Source organism: Bombina bombina, chromosome 4 (assembly GCF_027579735.1).
Source record: "Bombina bombina isolate aBomBom1 chromosome 4, aBomBom1.pri, whole genome shotgun sequence".
Taxonomy (NCBI): Eukaryota; Metazoa; Chordata; class Amphibia; order Anura; family Bombinatoridae; genus Bombina; species Bombina bombina.
In genome coordinates, this window is record NC_069502.1 from 1056760513 (window position 1) to 1056777221 (window position 16709).

At 42.6% G+C, this 16709-nt stretch overlaps 1 protein-coding gene across 1 annotated transcript in view; it reads right to left on the minus strand.

Moving 5' to 3' along the window:
* Nucleotides 1–16709, minus strand: part of PSME4 (proteasome activator subunit 4) — a gene marked incomplete in the record, with an annotated part of 938614 nt that overhangs the window by 582034 nt on the left and 339871 nt on the right. The window contains 1 exon segment of the mRNA XM_053712692.1: nucleotides 6312–6375. Coding sequence (XP_053568667.1) covers nucleotides 6312–6375 — 64 coding nt within the window.

The window sequence follows — 16709 nt, forward strand, 5'->3', positions numbered from 1 at the left end:
GACTGCCTCTAATCTGAATGCATTTTGATCACTAAAGGGCATTAGTTCATGTTATTCGTACAGATAACATTGAGCTCATGCACGTGAAGTTACCCTGGACTGAGCACTGATTGGCTAAAATGCAAGTCTGTCAAAAGAACTAAAATAAGGGGGCAGTTTGCAGAGGCTTAGATACAAGGTAATTACAGAGGTAAAAACAGAATTTATGCTTACCTGATAAATTACTTTCTCTTACGGTGTATCCAGTCCATGGATTCATCCTTACTTGTGGGATATTCTCATTCCCTAAAGGAAGTGGCAAAGAGAGCACACAGCAGAGCTGTCCATATAGCTCCCCCTCAGGCTCCGCCCCCCCAGTCATTCGACCGACGGTTAGGAGAAAAAGGAGAAACCATAGGGTGCAGTGGTGACTGTAGTTTTACAAAAATAAATTTGAACCTGACTTAATTGCCAGGGCGGGCCGTGGACTGGATACACCGTAAGAGAAAGTAATTTATCAGGTAAGCATAAATTCTGTTTTCTCTTACATGGTGTATCCAGTCCACGGATTCATCCTTACTTGTGGGATACCAATACCAAAGCTTTAGGACACGGATGAAGGGAGGGAACAAGTCAGGTAATCTAAACGGAAGGCACCCCTGCTTGCAAGACCTTTCTCCCAAAAATAACCTCCGAAGAAGCAAAAGTATCGAATTTGTAAAATTTGGCAAAAGTATGCAGTGAAGACCAAGTCGCTGCCTTACAAATCTGTTCAACAGAAGCCTCATTCTTGAAAGCCCATGTGGAAGCCACAGCTCTGGTGGAATGAGCGGTAATTCGTTCAGGAGGCTGCTGTCCAGCAATCTCATATGCCAATCGGATGATGCTTTTCAGCCAGAAGGAAAGAGAGGTAGCAGTCACTTTTTGACCTCTCCTCTTACCAGAATAGACAACAAACAAGGATGATGTTTGTCTGAAATCTTTAGTTGCTTTTAAATAGAATTTTAAAGCATGAACCACATCAAGATTGTGTAACAATCGTTCCTTCTTAGAAACTGGATTAGGGCACAGAGAAGGAACAATGATTTCCTGGTTAATATTCTTATTAGAAGCCACTTTTGGAAGGAAACCAGGTTTGGTACGCAAAACAACCTTATCTGCATGGAACACCAGATAGGGTGAATTACACTGCAAAGCAGACAATTCTGAAACTCTTCGAGCAGAAGAAATAGCTACCAAAAACAAAACTTTCCAAGATAATAACTTAATATCTATGGAATGTAAAGGTTCAAACGGAACCCCTTGAAGAACTGAAAGAACTAAATTTAGACTCCATGGAGGAGCCACAGGTTTATAGACAGGCTTGATTCTAACTAGAGCCTGTGCAAACGCCTGAACGTCTGGTACTGCTGCCAGACGCTTGTGTAACAGGATAGACAGAGCAGATATCTGTCCCTTTAAGGAACTAGCTGACAATCCCTTCTCCAATCCTTCTTGGAGAAAAGACAATATCCTTGGAATCCTAATCTTACTCCACGAGTAACCTTTGGATTCACACCAACAAAGATATTTCCGCCATATCTTATGGTAAATTTTCCTGGTGACAGGCTTTCTGGCCTGGATCAGAGTATCTATAACTGATTCAGAGAACCCATGCTTAGCTAGAATTAAGCGTTCAATCTCCAAGCAGTCAGTTGCAGAGAAACTAGATTTGAATGCTTGAATGGACCCTGTATTAGAAGATCCTGCCTCGATGGCAGCTTCCATGGTGGAACCGATGACATGTCCACTAGGTCTGCATACCAAGTCCTGCGTGGCCACGCATGCGCTATCAGAATTACCGAAGCCTTCTCCTGTTTGATTCTGGCTACTAGCCGAGGGAGAAGAGGAAACGGTGGAAAGACATAAGCTAGACTGAAGGACCAAGGCGCTATTAGAGCATCTATCAATGCCGCCTTGGGGTCCCTGGACCTGGATCCGTAAAGGGGAAGTTTGGTGTTCTAACGGGACGCCATCAGATCCAATTCTGGAATGCCCCATAGCTGGGTCAGCTGAGCAAAAACCTCCGGGTGGAGTTCCCACTCCCCCGGGTGAAAAGTCTGACGACTCAGAAAATCCGCCTCCCAGTTGTCTACTCCTGGGATGTGAATTGCAGATAGGTGGCAGGAGTGATCCTCCGCCCATTTGATGATCTTGGTTATTTCCTTCATCGCTAGGGAACTCTTTGTTCCTCCCCGATGATTGATGTACGCTACAGTTGTGATGTTGTCCGACTGAAATCTGATGAATTTGGCCTCCGCTAGTTGAGGCCATGCCTGTAGCGTGTTGAATATCGCATTCAGTTCCAAAATGTTTATCGGGAGGAGAGATTCTTCCCGAGACCATAGGCCCTGAGCTTTCAGGGAGTCCCAGACCGCACCCCAGCCTAACACACTGGCATCGGTCGTGACAATGATCCACTCCGGTCTGCGGAAGCACATTCCCTGAGACAGGTGATCCTGAGACAACCACCAGAGAAGAGAATCTCTGGTTTTCTGGTCCATTTGTATTTGAGGAGACAAATCTGCATAATCCCCATTCCACTGTTTGAGCATGCACAGTTGCAGTGGTCTGAGATGAATTCGGGCAAAAGGGACAACGTCCATTGCCGCAACCATTAATCCGATTACCTCCATGCACTGAGCTACAGAAGGCCGAGGAATGGAATGAAGAACTCGGCAAGTAGTTAAAAGCTTTGACTTCCTGACCTCTGTCAGAAATATTTTCATTTCTACCGAGTCTATTAGTGTTCCCAGGAAGGGAACCCTTGTGAGCGGGGACAGAGAACTTTTTTCTACGTTCACCTTCCACCCGTGAGACCTTAAAAAGGCCAGAACAATGTCCGTATGAGCCTTGGCTCTGTGAAAAGACAACGCCTGTATTAAGATGTCGTCCAGATAAGGTGCTACTGCAATGCCCCGCGGTCTTAGTAACGCTAGAAGGGAAGCCTAGCACCTTTGTGAAAATTCTGGGAGCGGAAAGGAAGGGCCACGAGCTGGTAATGCGTGTCCAGAAAGGCGAACCTTAGGAACTGATGAGGATCTTTGTGGATAGGAATATGTAGGTACGCATCCTTTAAATCCACGGTAGTCATATATTGACCTTCCTGGATCATTGGTAAGATTGTCCGAATGGTTTCCATCTTGGATGATGGAACTCTGAGGAATTTGTTTAGAATTTTTTGATCCAGGATTGGCCTGAAAGTTCCTTCCTTTTTGGGAACTACAAACAGGTTTGAGTAAAAGCCCAGTCCTTGTTCTGCAATTGGAACTGGGTGTATCACTCCCATCTTTAGAAGATCTTCTACACAGCGTAAGAACGCCTGTTTCTTTGTCTGGTCTGAAGACAAACGAGAAATGTGGAACCTTCCCCTTGGAGGAGAGTCCTTGAATTCTAGAAGATACCCCTGAGCAACAATTTCTAATGCCCAGGGATCTGGAACATCTCTTGCCCAAGCCTGAGCAAAGAGAGAAAGTCTGCCCCCTACTAGATCTGGTCCCGGATCGGGGGCTACCCCTTCATGCTGTCTTGGTAGCAGCCGCAGGCTTCTTGGCCTGTTTACCCTTGTTCCAGCCCTGCAAAGGCTTCCAGGTAGCTTTGGGCTGGGAAGCGTTACCCTCTTGCTTTGCGGTTGCAGAGGTTGAAGCAAGTCCGCTCCTGAAGTTACGAAAGGAGCGAAAATTAGCCTTGTTTTTGGCCTTAAACGGTCTATCTTGTGGAAGGGCATGGCCCTTTCCCCCAGTGATATCCGAAATAATTTCTTTCAACTCGGGGCCGAATAGGGTCTTTCCCTTGAAAGGAATATTTAGTAGTTTTGTTTTGGACGACACGTCAGCCGACCACAATTTGAGCCAAAGCACTCTTCGCGCCATAATGGCAAAACCAGAATTTTTCGCCGCTAACTTAGCTAATTGTAAAGCGGCATCTGTGATAAAAGAATTAGCCAGCTTTAGAGCATGAATTCTATCCATGACTTCGTCGTATGAAGTCTCCCTCTGGAGCGACTCCTCCAGCGCCTCAAACCAAAAAGCCGCTGCAGTAGTTACAGGAATAATGCAGGCAATCGGTTGAAGAAGAAAACCTTGTTGAACAAATATTTTCTTTAGTAAACCTTCTAATTTTTTATCCATAGGATCTTTGAAAGCACAACTGTCTTCTATTGGTATGGTTGTGCGCTTGGCTAGTGTTGAAACTGCTCCCTCTACCTTAGGGACCGTCTGCCACGCGTCCCGCCTAAGGGGCGGTTAAGGGGAACATTTTCTTAAAGATGGGGGGGGGGGACAAAAGGTACACCTGGTGTCTCCCACTCCCTAGTCACAATATCCGGCACCCTCTTCGGGATCGGAAATGCATCAGTGTATACAGGGACTTCTAGAAACTTGTGCATTTTACACAATTTTTCTGGGACCACCATGGGGTCACAATCATCCAGTGTAGCTAAAACCTCCTTAAGCAGTACGCAGAGGTGTTCCAGCTTAAATTTAAACGCTAAGGAATCTGATTCTGCCCGCTGAGAAACCTTTCCTGTGTCAGAAATTTCTCCCTCGGACAGTACATCCCTCACTGCCACTTCAGTGTTGTGAGGGTACAACAGATAAATCATCCAAAACTTCTGATTGCTCATCCTCTGTTCTTAAAACTGAGCTATCACGCTTTTTAGGAAACACTGGCAGTTTGGATAGAAAGGTCGCAAGGGAATTATCCATGACTGCTGCTAATTGTTGTAATGTAATAGGGGCCAATGCGCTAGAGGTACTGGGCATCGCTTGCGCGGGCGTAACTGGTGTCGACACTTGGGGAGAGGAAGGAGGACTATCCTCGTTACCTTCCGTTAAAGAATCATCTTGGGCTACATTTTTAAGTGTCACTGCATGGTCGTTAAAATGTTTAGATACCTTAGCACACTTTAAAAACAAATGTAAAGGGGGTACCGCCATGGCTATTAAACACATAGAACAAGGTCTATCTGTAGGCTCAGACATGTTAAACAGACTTAGACAGCACTGAAATACAGTAAAATACAATTTTTGAAAAAACGGTACTGTGCCTTTAAATAATAAAAAGCGCATACTTTTTTACTAAATCTCCAAAAATCATCCAATCTTTATGAAATTTTCACCATATGATCCTAATGCTTTGAAATGATTGCACAGTAAATTTCAAGTCAATTAACCCCTTACTGCCCAAACCGGAGCAAATTAAAGCTGGCAACCAGTTAGCAAACTACAGCACCCTGCCACAGCCCCTGCTGTGGCCCTACCTTCCTTGGGGATTAGTTTTGATCGAAAATAAGCCTTTCTGAAGTCCTCAAGTAAACTCTGGACTCTTCACATGGAGCTGCATGAAGCCGTCTGTAAAATCAACTGCGCAACTGAGGCGCAAATTTCAGGCCCCCTCCCTCTTCACTCTGGAGTTGTGGGGCCTTCCCAAGCCAAAATAGGTGTCTAAATATATGCCATGTGGAATAAACCCCAAAAAAGTGTTTCAAATGTAATATAAACTTGTATAAATATCAGATTTTTGTAAAAAAATAATCGATTGCCCCTTAACAGTGTCCACCAGTGTTTGAGCCCTTTCAAATAAGCCTTCCTTCTATACCAAGTCTCAGAATATGGCTTACCTTTCCAACATGGGGATTCTTGTCAGTCTTCTAGCATTACTAAGTCTTGACTACAAAAAAAGACTGAAACATACCTTAAAGCAGTTAAGCCTGCAAACTGTTCCCCCCAACTGAAGTTTTCTGGTACTCAACAGTCCTGTGTGGGAACAGCAATGGATTTTAGTTACAACATGCTAAAATCGTTTTCCTCTCAGCAGAAATCTTCATCACTTTCTGCCACAGAGTAAATAGTACAAACCGGCACTATTTTAAAATAACAAACTTTTGATTGAAGAAATAAAAACTACAAATCTAACACCACATTCACTTTACCCTCCCGTGGAGATGCTACTTGTTAGAGCGGCAAAGAGAATGACTGGGGGGACGGAGCCTGAGGGGGAGCTATATGGACAGCTCTGCTGTGTGCTCTCTTTGCCACTTCCTGTAGGGAATGAGAATATCCCACAAGTAAGGATGAATCCATGTAAGAGAAAAGTGTATTTCTATAACAGTGTTGGTTATGCAAAACTGGGGAATGGGTAATAAAGTGATTATCTTTTTAAACAACAAAAATTCTGGTGTTGACTGTCCCTTTAAGAACTTTTCTTTTAGGTGTCAGGGTTTATTTGTACTCCAGTAATTTTAGAAGCATGCCTACATAAAATGCACAGCTGAGTTAGAGAAATGTACATACCCCTTCCCACTGTGGAAGATTCTGTACTGAAACCCAAAGACCCATTAGCTCATCAAACCAAAGCCTGAAAAGGAACAGATTTAACAAAAAGTCATTGGGTTAATTGATTTATATGATCTGTAGTACTACAACAAGTGTGTCATTTATTATAAAAAGTTAAATGAAAAACAAAATAACATTAAAGCAGCAGAACAAGGCTGAGGCATGCATTGGAATGAAAAATAGGTGGTAAGAAGAGCGAATATGAAAATGAGAGAGATTAGACTACACAAGATTTACAGATGAGCACAGAAAACCAAAGGAGGAAAAAAAATTAAAGAGAGGTGAATATAAGGGCAACAGGATAAGACTGGAGAATATGAAAAAACATAAATTATGCTTACCTGATAATTTCATTACCATCGAGGGGAGCAGAGTCCACGGCTTCATTCATTACTGTTGGGAATTAAGAACCTGGCCACCAGGAGTAGGCAAAGACATCCCAGTCAAAGTCTTAAATACTTCCCCCACCTACCTCATCCCCTAGTCATTCTGCCGAGGGAATAAGGAAGAGTAGGAGAAATATCAGGGTATAAATGGTGCCAGAAGATAAATTAAATTTAGGTCCGCCTATCGGAGATACGTGCGGGAGCCGTGGACTCTCCTCCCCTCAATGAAAAACATAATTTATGTAAGAACCTACCTGATAAATTCATTTCTTTCATATTGGCAAGAGTCCATGAGCTAGTGACGTATGGGATATACAATCCTACCGGGAGGGGCAAAGTTTCCCAAACCTCAAAATGCCTATAAATACACCCCTCACCACACACGCAATTCAGTTTAACGAATAGCCAAGCAGTGGGGTGATAAAGAAAGGAGTAGAAAGCATCAACAAAAGAAATTTGGAAATAATTGTGCTTTATACAAAAAATCATAACCACCATAAAAAGGGTGGGCCTCATGGACTCTTGCCAATATGAAAGAAATGAATTTATCAGGTAAGTTCTTACATAAATTATGTTTTATTTCATGCAATTGTCAAGAGTCCATGAGCTAGTGACGTATGGGATAGCAATACCCAAGATGTGGAACTCCACGCAAGAGTCACTAGAGAGGGAGGGATAAAAATAAAAACAGCCATTTTCCGCTGAAAAAATTAATCCACAACCCAAAAAAATAAGTTTATTCTCATAAATGAAAGAAAAAAACAAATCAAAAGCAGAAGAATCAAACTGAAAAAGCTGCCTGAAGAACTTTTCTACCAAAAACTGCTTCTGAAGAAGCAAATACATAAAAATGGTAGAATTTAGTAAACGTATGAAAAGAGGACCAAGTTGCCGCTTTGCAAATCTGATCAACTGAAGCTTCATTCTTAAAGGCCGACGAAGTGGAGACTGATCTAGTAGAATGAGCTGTAATTCTCTGAGGCGGGGCCCGACACGACTCCAAATAAGCTTGATGAATCAAAAGTTTCAACCAAGAAGCCAAGGAAATAGCAGAAGCCTTCTGACCTTTCCTAGGACCAGAAAATAAAACAAATAGACTGGAAGTCTTCCTGAAATCTTTAGTAGCTTCCACATAATATTTCAAAGCTCTTACCACATCCAAAGAATGCAAGGATCTTTCCAAACAATTCTTAGGATTAGGACACAAGGAAGGGACAACAATTTCTCTATTAATGTTAGAATTCACAACCTTAGGTAAAAATTGAAAAGAAGTCCGCAAAACTGCCTAATCCTGATGAAAAATCAGAAAAGGAGACTCACAAGAAAGAGCAGAAAGCTCAGAAACTCTTCTAGCAGAAGAGATAGCCAAAAGGAACAACACTTTCCAAGAAAGTAGTTTAATTTCCAAAGAATGCATAGTCTCAAATGGAGGAGCCTGTAAAGCCTTCAGAACCAAATTAAGACTCCAAGGAGGAGAAATTGGTTTAATGACAGGCTTAATACGAACTAGAGCCTGTACAAAACATTGAATATCAGGAAGTCTAGCAATCTTTCTGTGAATAAAACAGAAAGAGCAGAGATTTGTCCCTTCAAGGAACTTGCAGACAAACCCTTATCCAAACCATCCTGAAGAAACTGTAAAATTCTAGGAATTCTAAAGAATGCCAAGAAAATTTATGAGAAGAACACCATCAAATGTAAGTCTTCCAAACTCTATAATAAATCTTTCTACAGACAGATTTACGAGCTTGTAACATAGTATTAATCACTAAGTCAGAGAAACCTCTATGACTTAGTACTAAGTGTTCAATTTCCATACCTTCAAATTTAATGATTTGAAATCCTGATGGAAAAACGGACCTTGAGACAGTAGGTCTGGCCTTAACGGAAGTGGCCAAGGCTGGCAACTGAACATCCAAACCAGATCCGCATACCAATACCTGTGTGGCCATGCTGGAGCCACCAGCAACACAAATGATTGTTCCATGATGATTTTGGAGATCACTCTTGGAAGGAGAACTAGAGGCGGGAAAATGTAAGCAGGATGATAACACCAAGGAAGTGTCAGCGCATCCACTGCTTCCGCCTGAACATCCCTGGACAGGTATCTGGGAAGTTTCTTGTTTAGATGAGAGGCCATGAGATCTATCTCTGGAAGACCACACATCTGAACAATCTGAGAAAACACATCTGGATGGAGAGACCACTCCCCTGGATGTAAAGTCTGACGGCTGAGATAATCCACCTCCCAATTGTCTACACCTTGGATATGCACCGCAGAGATTAGACAGGAGCTGGATTCAGCCCAAGCAAGTATCCGAGATACTTCATCATAGCTTGGGGACTGTGAGTCCCACCCTGATGATTGACATATGCCAGTGTTGTGATATTGTCTGTCTGAAAACAAATGAACGGTTTTCTCTTTAACAGAGGCCAAAACTGAAGAGCTCTGAGAATTGCACGGAGTTCTAAAATATTTATTGGTAATCTCGCCTCTTGAGATTTCCAAACCCCTTGTGCTGTCAGAGATCCCCAAACAGCTCCCCAACCTGAAAGACTCGCATCTGTTGTGATCACAGTTCAGGTTGGCCAAACAAAAGAAGCCCCCTAAACGATGGTGATCTATCCACCACGTCAGAGAGTGTCGTACATTGGGATTTAAGGATATTAATTGTGATATCTTTGTATAATCCCTGCACCATTGGTTCAGCATACAAAGCTGGAGAGGTCTCATGTGAAAACGAGCAAATGGGATCGCGTCTGATGCTGCAGTCATGAGACCTAAAACTTCCATGCACATAGCCACTGAAGGGAATGACTGAGACTGAAGGTGCCGGCAGGCTGCAACCAATTTTAAACGTCTCTTGTCTGTTAGAGACAGAGTCATGGACACTGAATCTATCTGTAAACCTAAAAAGGTGACCCTTGTCTGAGGAATCAAGAAACTTTTTGGTAAATTGATCCTCCAACCATATTTCCGAAGAAACAACACTAGTTGATTTGTGTGAGATTCTGCAGAACGTAAAGACTAAGTTAGTACCAAGAAATCGTCCAAATAAGGAAACACTGCAATACCCTGTTCTCTGATTACAGAGAGTAGGGCACCTAGAACCTTTGAAAAGATTCTTGGAGCTGTTGCTAGGTCAAATGGAAGAGCAACAAATTGGTAATGCTTGTCTAGAAAAGAGAATCTCAGAAACTGATAATGTTCTGGATGAATCGGAATATGAAGGTATGCATCCTGCAAGTCTATTGTGGACATATAATGTCCTCGCTGAACAAAAGGCAGAATAGTTCTTATAGTCACCATCTTGAAAGTTGGTACTCTTACATAACGATTCAAAATTTTCAGATCCAGAACTGGTCTGAATAAATTTTCCTTCTTTGGGACAATGAACAGATTTGAATAAAACCCCAAACCTTGTTCCTGAAAAGGAACTGGCATGATTACCCCTGAAGACTCCAGGTCTGAAACACACTTCAGGAAGCCTGAGCTTTTACTGGATTTGCTGGGATACGCGAGAGAAAAAATCTTCTCACAGGAGGTCTTACTCTGAATCCTATTTGATACCCTTGAGAGACAATGCTCTGAATCCATTGATTTTGTAAAGAATTTATCCAAATATCCTTGAATAACCTTAATCTGCCCCCTACCAGCTGAGCTGGAATGAGGGCCGCACCTTCATGCGGACTTAGGGGCTGACTTTGGTTTCTTAAATGACTTGGATTTATTCCAATTTGAGGAAGGCTTCCAATTGGAAACAGATTCCTTGGGGGAAGGATTGAGTTTTTGTTCTTTATTTTGACGAAAGGAACGAAAACGGTTAGAAGCCTTAGATTTACCCTTAGGTTTTTTATCCTGAGGCAGAAAAACTCCCTTTTCCCCAGTGACAGTTGAAATAATAGAATCCCAATGAGAACCAAATAAATTATTACCTTGGAAAGAAAGATAGTAATCTAGATTTCGATGTCATATCAGCATTCCAAGATTTAAGCCACAAAGCTCTTCTAGCTAATATAGCTAAAGACATGGATCTAACATCAATTTTGATAATATCAAAAATGGCATCACAAATAAAATGATTAGCATATTGCAGTAAGCGAATAATGCTAGATACATCAGAATCCAATTCTTGTTGCGCTAAATTCTCCAACCAGAAAGTTGATGCAGCCGCAACATCAGCGAAAGAAATTGCAGGTCTGAGAAGATGACCTGAATATAAATAGGCCTTCCTTAGATAAGATTCAAGCTTCCTATCTAAAGGATCCTTAAAGGAAGTACTATCTTCCATAGGAATAGTGGTACGTTTAGCAAGAGTAGAAATAGCCCCATCAACTTTGGGGATTTTTTCCCAAAACTCTATAGAATTTGCTGGTAAAGGATACAATTTTTTAAACCTTGAAGAAGGAATAAAAGTACCACCTGGCTTATTCCATTCCTTAGAAATCATATCAGAAATAGCCTCAGGAATAGGAAAAACCCCTGGAGAAACCACAGGAGGTTTAAAAACAGCATTTAAACGTTTATTAGACTGAACGTCAAGAGGACTGGTTACCTCAATATCCAAAGTAATTAACACTTCTTTTAATAAAGAACGCATATACTCTATTTTAAATAAATAAGTAGATTTGTCAGTGTCAATGTCTGAGGAAGGATCTTCTGTATCAGATAGATCCTCATCAGAAGAGGATAAATTATTATGTTGTTGGTCATTTGAAATGTCATCAACTGAATGAGAAGTTTTAAAAGACCTTTTACGTTTATTAGAAGGTGGAAATGCAGACAAAGCCTTCTGGATAGAATCAGAAACAAATTCTTTAAAATCCATAGGTATATCATGTACATTAGAAGTTGAAGGAACTGCCACTGGCAATGTACTATTACTGATGGACACACTATCTGCATGTAAAAGTTTATCATGACAACTATTACAAATGACATTCGGCGAAATAATTTCCACAATCTTACAACAAATGCACTTAGCTTAGATAGAACCGATGTCAGGCAGCAATGTTCCAGCAGAAACTTCTGAGGCAGGATCAGATTGAGACATCTTGCAAAATGTAAAAGAAAAAACAATATATAAAGCAAAATTATCAATTTCCTTATATGACAGTTTCAGGAATGGGAAAAAATGCAAATAGCATAGCCCTTTGATGGAGAAAAAGGCAAGAGGCAAACATCAATGGGGTATTAAATAATGAAAAAGTTTGGCGCCAAGTATGACGCACAACGTAACTGAAAACTTTTTTGGCGCCAATAATAACCGGAAATGACACACTCGCGTCACAAATGACACAACCGTGTGTAAGGCTTCGGCGTCAACTATGACGCCGGAAATGACGAAGTTGCGTCATAGACTTATTTTCCAAGGCAAAAAAATTCTCGCGCAAAGAATGACGCAATAAAGTTTAGCATTTGGCGCACCCGCGGGCCTAATACTGCCCGCAATTTGCAAGAAGTAGTCAATTGAAAAAAAGACTAAACCCCAGGTAAGAAAAAATTTCTTAAAAAATGTTTATATTCCCCAAATATGAAACTGACAGTCTGCAGAAGGAAATACATGAACCTGACTCATGGCAAATATAAGTACAATACATATATTTAGAACTGCTGTGGTGCTCTTTGCCACTTCCTGTTAGCAGGAGGATAATATCCCACAAGTAAGGATGAAATTCGTGGACTCGTCGTATCTTGTAGAAGAAACAGCTTCTGCAGAAGCAAAAATGTCAAATTTGTAAAACTTAGTAAAAGTGTGTAAGGAGGACAAGGCCTTACAAATTTGCTCCATAGAGGTCTCATTCTTGAAGGCCCAAGAAGAAGCCACAGCTCTGGTTGAATGAGCCGTGATCCTCTGAGGAGGCTTATGTCCCGCTGTCTCATAGGCCAAGCGAATCAAGCTCCTCAACCAAAAGGACAAAGAAGTAGAAGAGGCTTTCTGCCCCTTGCGCTTCCCTGAATACACCACAAAAAGAGATGTAGACTGTCTGAAATCCTTTGTAACCTGAAGATAGAACTTCAGGGCACAAACCACATCCAGATTATGAAGTAACCTCTCCTTAGAAGAAGAAGGCTTAGGGCACAAAGAAGGCACCACTATTTCCTGATTGATGTTACGGTTAGACAACACCTTGGGAAGAAACCCCAAACCAGTGCGAAGCACAGCCTTATCCGCATGAAAAACCAGATAAGGCGGCTCACATTGCAAGGCAGCCAGTTCAGATACTCTGCGTGCTGATGCAATGTCCAACAGGAAGAGAACCTTCCAGGACAGAATCTTAATGTCAATGGAATGCATAGGCTCAAACGGAACCCTCTTCAAAACCTTAAGGACCAAGTTTAAGCTCCATGGGGGAGCAGACTGTCTAAAGACAGGCCTGATTCTAGACAGAGCCTGAACAAAGGATTGGATGTTAGGGAGCTCAGCGAGTCTCCTGTGCAACAAGACAGACAATGGCGAAATCGGTCCCTTTTTAGGAACTAGCGGAAAGACCCTTCTTCAAACAGTCTTGGAGAAAAGACAGAATCCTGGATACCTTCATCTTATGCCAAGGATATCCAGGCTTCTCACACCAGGACAATTAAGTCCTCCACACCTTATGGTAGATGCAACGAGTGACTGGCTTCCTTGCCTGAATGAGAGTATCAATCACACTTTCCGTAAAACGTCTTTCTTGGCCAAGACTAGGCGTTCAATCTCCACACAGTCAGCCTCAGAGAATCGAGATTTTGATGTTGAAAGGGGCCCTGTTCCAGAGGATCCCTGCAACAGGGTTACTTCCACAGCGGAGAGGATGACATCCCCACCAGATCCGCAAACCACGTCCTCCATGGCCACGATGGAGCAATCAGAATGGCAGAAGCTCGCTTCTGTTTGATGTGTGCCACTACACAATGTAGAAGTGGTAGCGGTGGAAAAATGTAAGCTAGACTGAACCCCCAAGGCATCTATTAAGCTCTACCTGAGGATCCCTGGACCTCGACCCATATCGGGGTAGCTTGCAATTGAGTCTGGACACCATGAGGTCTATCTCCGGCGATCCTCACCTCATCTCTGCAAACACTTCGAGGTGAAGAGACCATTCCCCCAGTTGGAAGGATTGCCTGCTGATAAAGTCTGCTTTCCAGTTGTCCACACCTGGAATGTGAATCGCTGAGAGTGAGCAGCTGTGGGACTCCGCCCACCCCAATGTCCGAGACACCTCCTTATAGATAGGGAGCTCCTCGTACCCCCCTGGTGGTTGATTTAAGCCACCGAGGTAATGTCGGTCTGGAATATGATGAAACTGAACGACCCCAGAAGAGGCCATGCCTTCAGAGCATTGTAGATTGCTCGGAGTTCCAGAATATTTATCGGAAGGAGAGACTCCTCCAGGGACCATTTTCCTTGTGCCATCCTGGCACCCCAAACAGCTCCCCATCCTGCCAGACTCGCGTCCGTGGTCACAATCTCCCAGGATGGTCTCAAGAAAGATGTCTCCATGGACAGTGGTTCCGGACAAATCCACCACAAGAGAGAGATCCGAGTCCGAGCATCCATGGATATCTGCTGTGATTGATCTGAATGATCAAGATAAAAAAATGGGAGAAATACAGCAACACACTCCCATAGGGGGTGCTTCCTTAGTGTTAATGACAATAAGAATACAATCCCTTAAATGATAACAGCCCTAGACCACAAAATATCTATATACAAAAAAAATAATGATAAAGACAATAAAAAAAATTAAAAAATGAATAAAAAAAGATAATGAAATGAAAATGCAGCAAGGTAAAAACAAAATATAAAGTTCTTGTAATGCAATAGGTAGGCAGCACTCTGTCTGACGGATGGTCAATCCCTGATGGTAGATAATCTGAAGAGAAGAAAACACAGAGGCGCCAATATGGCCTAGTAACGTCTGTAAACAGGATACTCAGAGTAATAAAAAAGTGGGTACTCACAAAGGTAAAGCACCCTATGGTGCTAGTGGGGCAAGCTGGAACTAAAACAGTGGTCCAGCTCACTGTATGCAGCAATTCTATCAACAGGTCAGATGGTGAGTGAATGTGGCAGTCATTCCTGTGAGTGAGAGAGCAGAGCTACCATAGCCTAGCACAATTTTGACAGGCAGATATAATAATGAATGGTTCCACTTACAGTGTGTTGCGCACCTTCAGGTGCAATAGTAGCAATCTGGGACCTCTCAGCCGCCCAGTAGACTGTGCTTCCACGTCAACAGGATCCACTCTCAGCCAAAAGATAAACTCACCCAGCAGCAAGTGTGTTAATAAAAACAATAATTTATTAAAATCAATCAACGCGTTTCTCAGCCTCTCAGGGGCTGTTTCCTCAGGCTAATACAATAAAATGAAACATAACACACTTGCTATATATACCATACCCTTTCTATTCCTATGACAGGTTAATTGGATGCCCACCCCTCCCAGGCATATTCTCTGTGTGAGACTACTAATTAAAAAACCCAGCATGATCTGAGAGCTAATCCCAACAATTAGTAACAGCTGAATGTTGATGTCATTACTAAGGTAACCTGATCTAAACACAATGTTTCTACATATCAAAATATATAAATTAATCTAGGTGTTATTTACTGATTGTTAACATGATGCTAACAGTGTGCAGTCGATACGTGCCATTAAATATGGAGATTTATATGGTTAGGAGCGTTATTAATCTTCCTTCTATAACCACCCACTCCCTCTGTGTATTTATACAATCTGTGCAGTCCGGTAACAGATCAATCGCCGAACCAGTCTGTCATTAATATACGTCTGATGTAGGTGCCAGTGTGTTGTCCTTAGAATGTTATTTAGAAATTACGGGCTACCAAGTCTCTCGATAATATAGATGGGCAGATGGGATCTGAACCCTATCCTGTAGCCCTGGGTGACAACGTCCAGAACCCAAGGATCCTGAATGTCCTGCAACCATGCTTCTGAGAAGAGAGATAATCTGCCCCCTACTTGGTCTAGAGACCGGTCGGGGGTTGCCCCTTCATGACGATTTTGTCTTGGCAGGCTTCTTCTATTCTTAGACTTGTTCCAAGAATGTGCCGGTTTCCAAGTTCCCTTGAGCTGGTCCCCTTTTGCGGCAAGCTGCTGGCGCTGGACCTTGTCCGCACGAAAGCGACGAAAAATAGATCCTTTAGGCTTAGCCTTCTTATCCTGCGGTAGGAAAGCTCCCTTGCCTCCCGTAAATGTGGATATGATCGAATCTAATTCTGGACCGAACAGAATCTTTCCTTGAAAAGGCAGGGACAACAGCCTCAACTTAGAGGTCATGTCCGCAGACCAAGACTTTAGCCACAGAGCCCTGCGAGCTAAAACAGATAAACCTGACACCTTAGTGTTCAGGCGAATAAATTGCATATTGGCATCACATATTAAAGAATTGGCGATCTTCAGCGCCTTAATCCTGTCCTGTATCAAAAACAAACCCTGTGTGTTGTAACATTTTCCTTAACATGTTTTCCAACTGTTTATCCATGGGCTCTTTAAACGACAAACTATCCTCCAGGGGAATAGTTGTCCGCTTTGCGAGCGTGGAGGTAGCACCATCCACCTTAGGGACAGTACCCCACAGCTCCAGCGATGGGGAACCATTTCTTAAAGGAAGAAGAAGGGGAAAAGGAAGAACCTAATCACTCCCATTCATTCTTAATAATATTTGCCATATTAACAGGAACCGGGAAGGCCTGAGGCACCACCCTGTCCTCAAATACCTTATCAAGATTAGGAATCACAGGTTCTTCTGAAAGTTTCGGTTCCGGAACTTCCAGAGTAGCAAGCACTTGTCTCAGCAAAAAGCGCAAATTTTCCATCCTAAAACTAAAGTCCGGCTCCTCCGCAGCCGGAGGTTTAGACGACACGGACTCCAAGCCCAGAAGGGGCCTCCTCCGAAGAGTCGGAGTGGGCCTCGTCATCGTATAATGCCTCAGAAATTTCCACAGGCGTATGACAACCCCT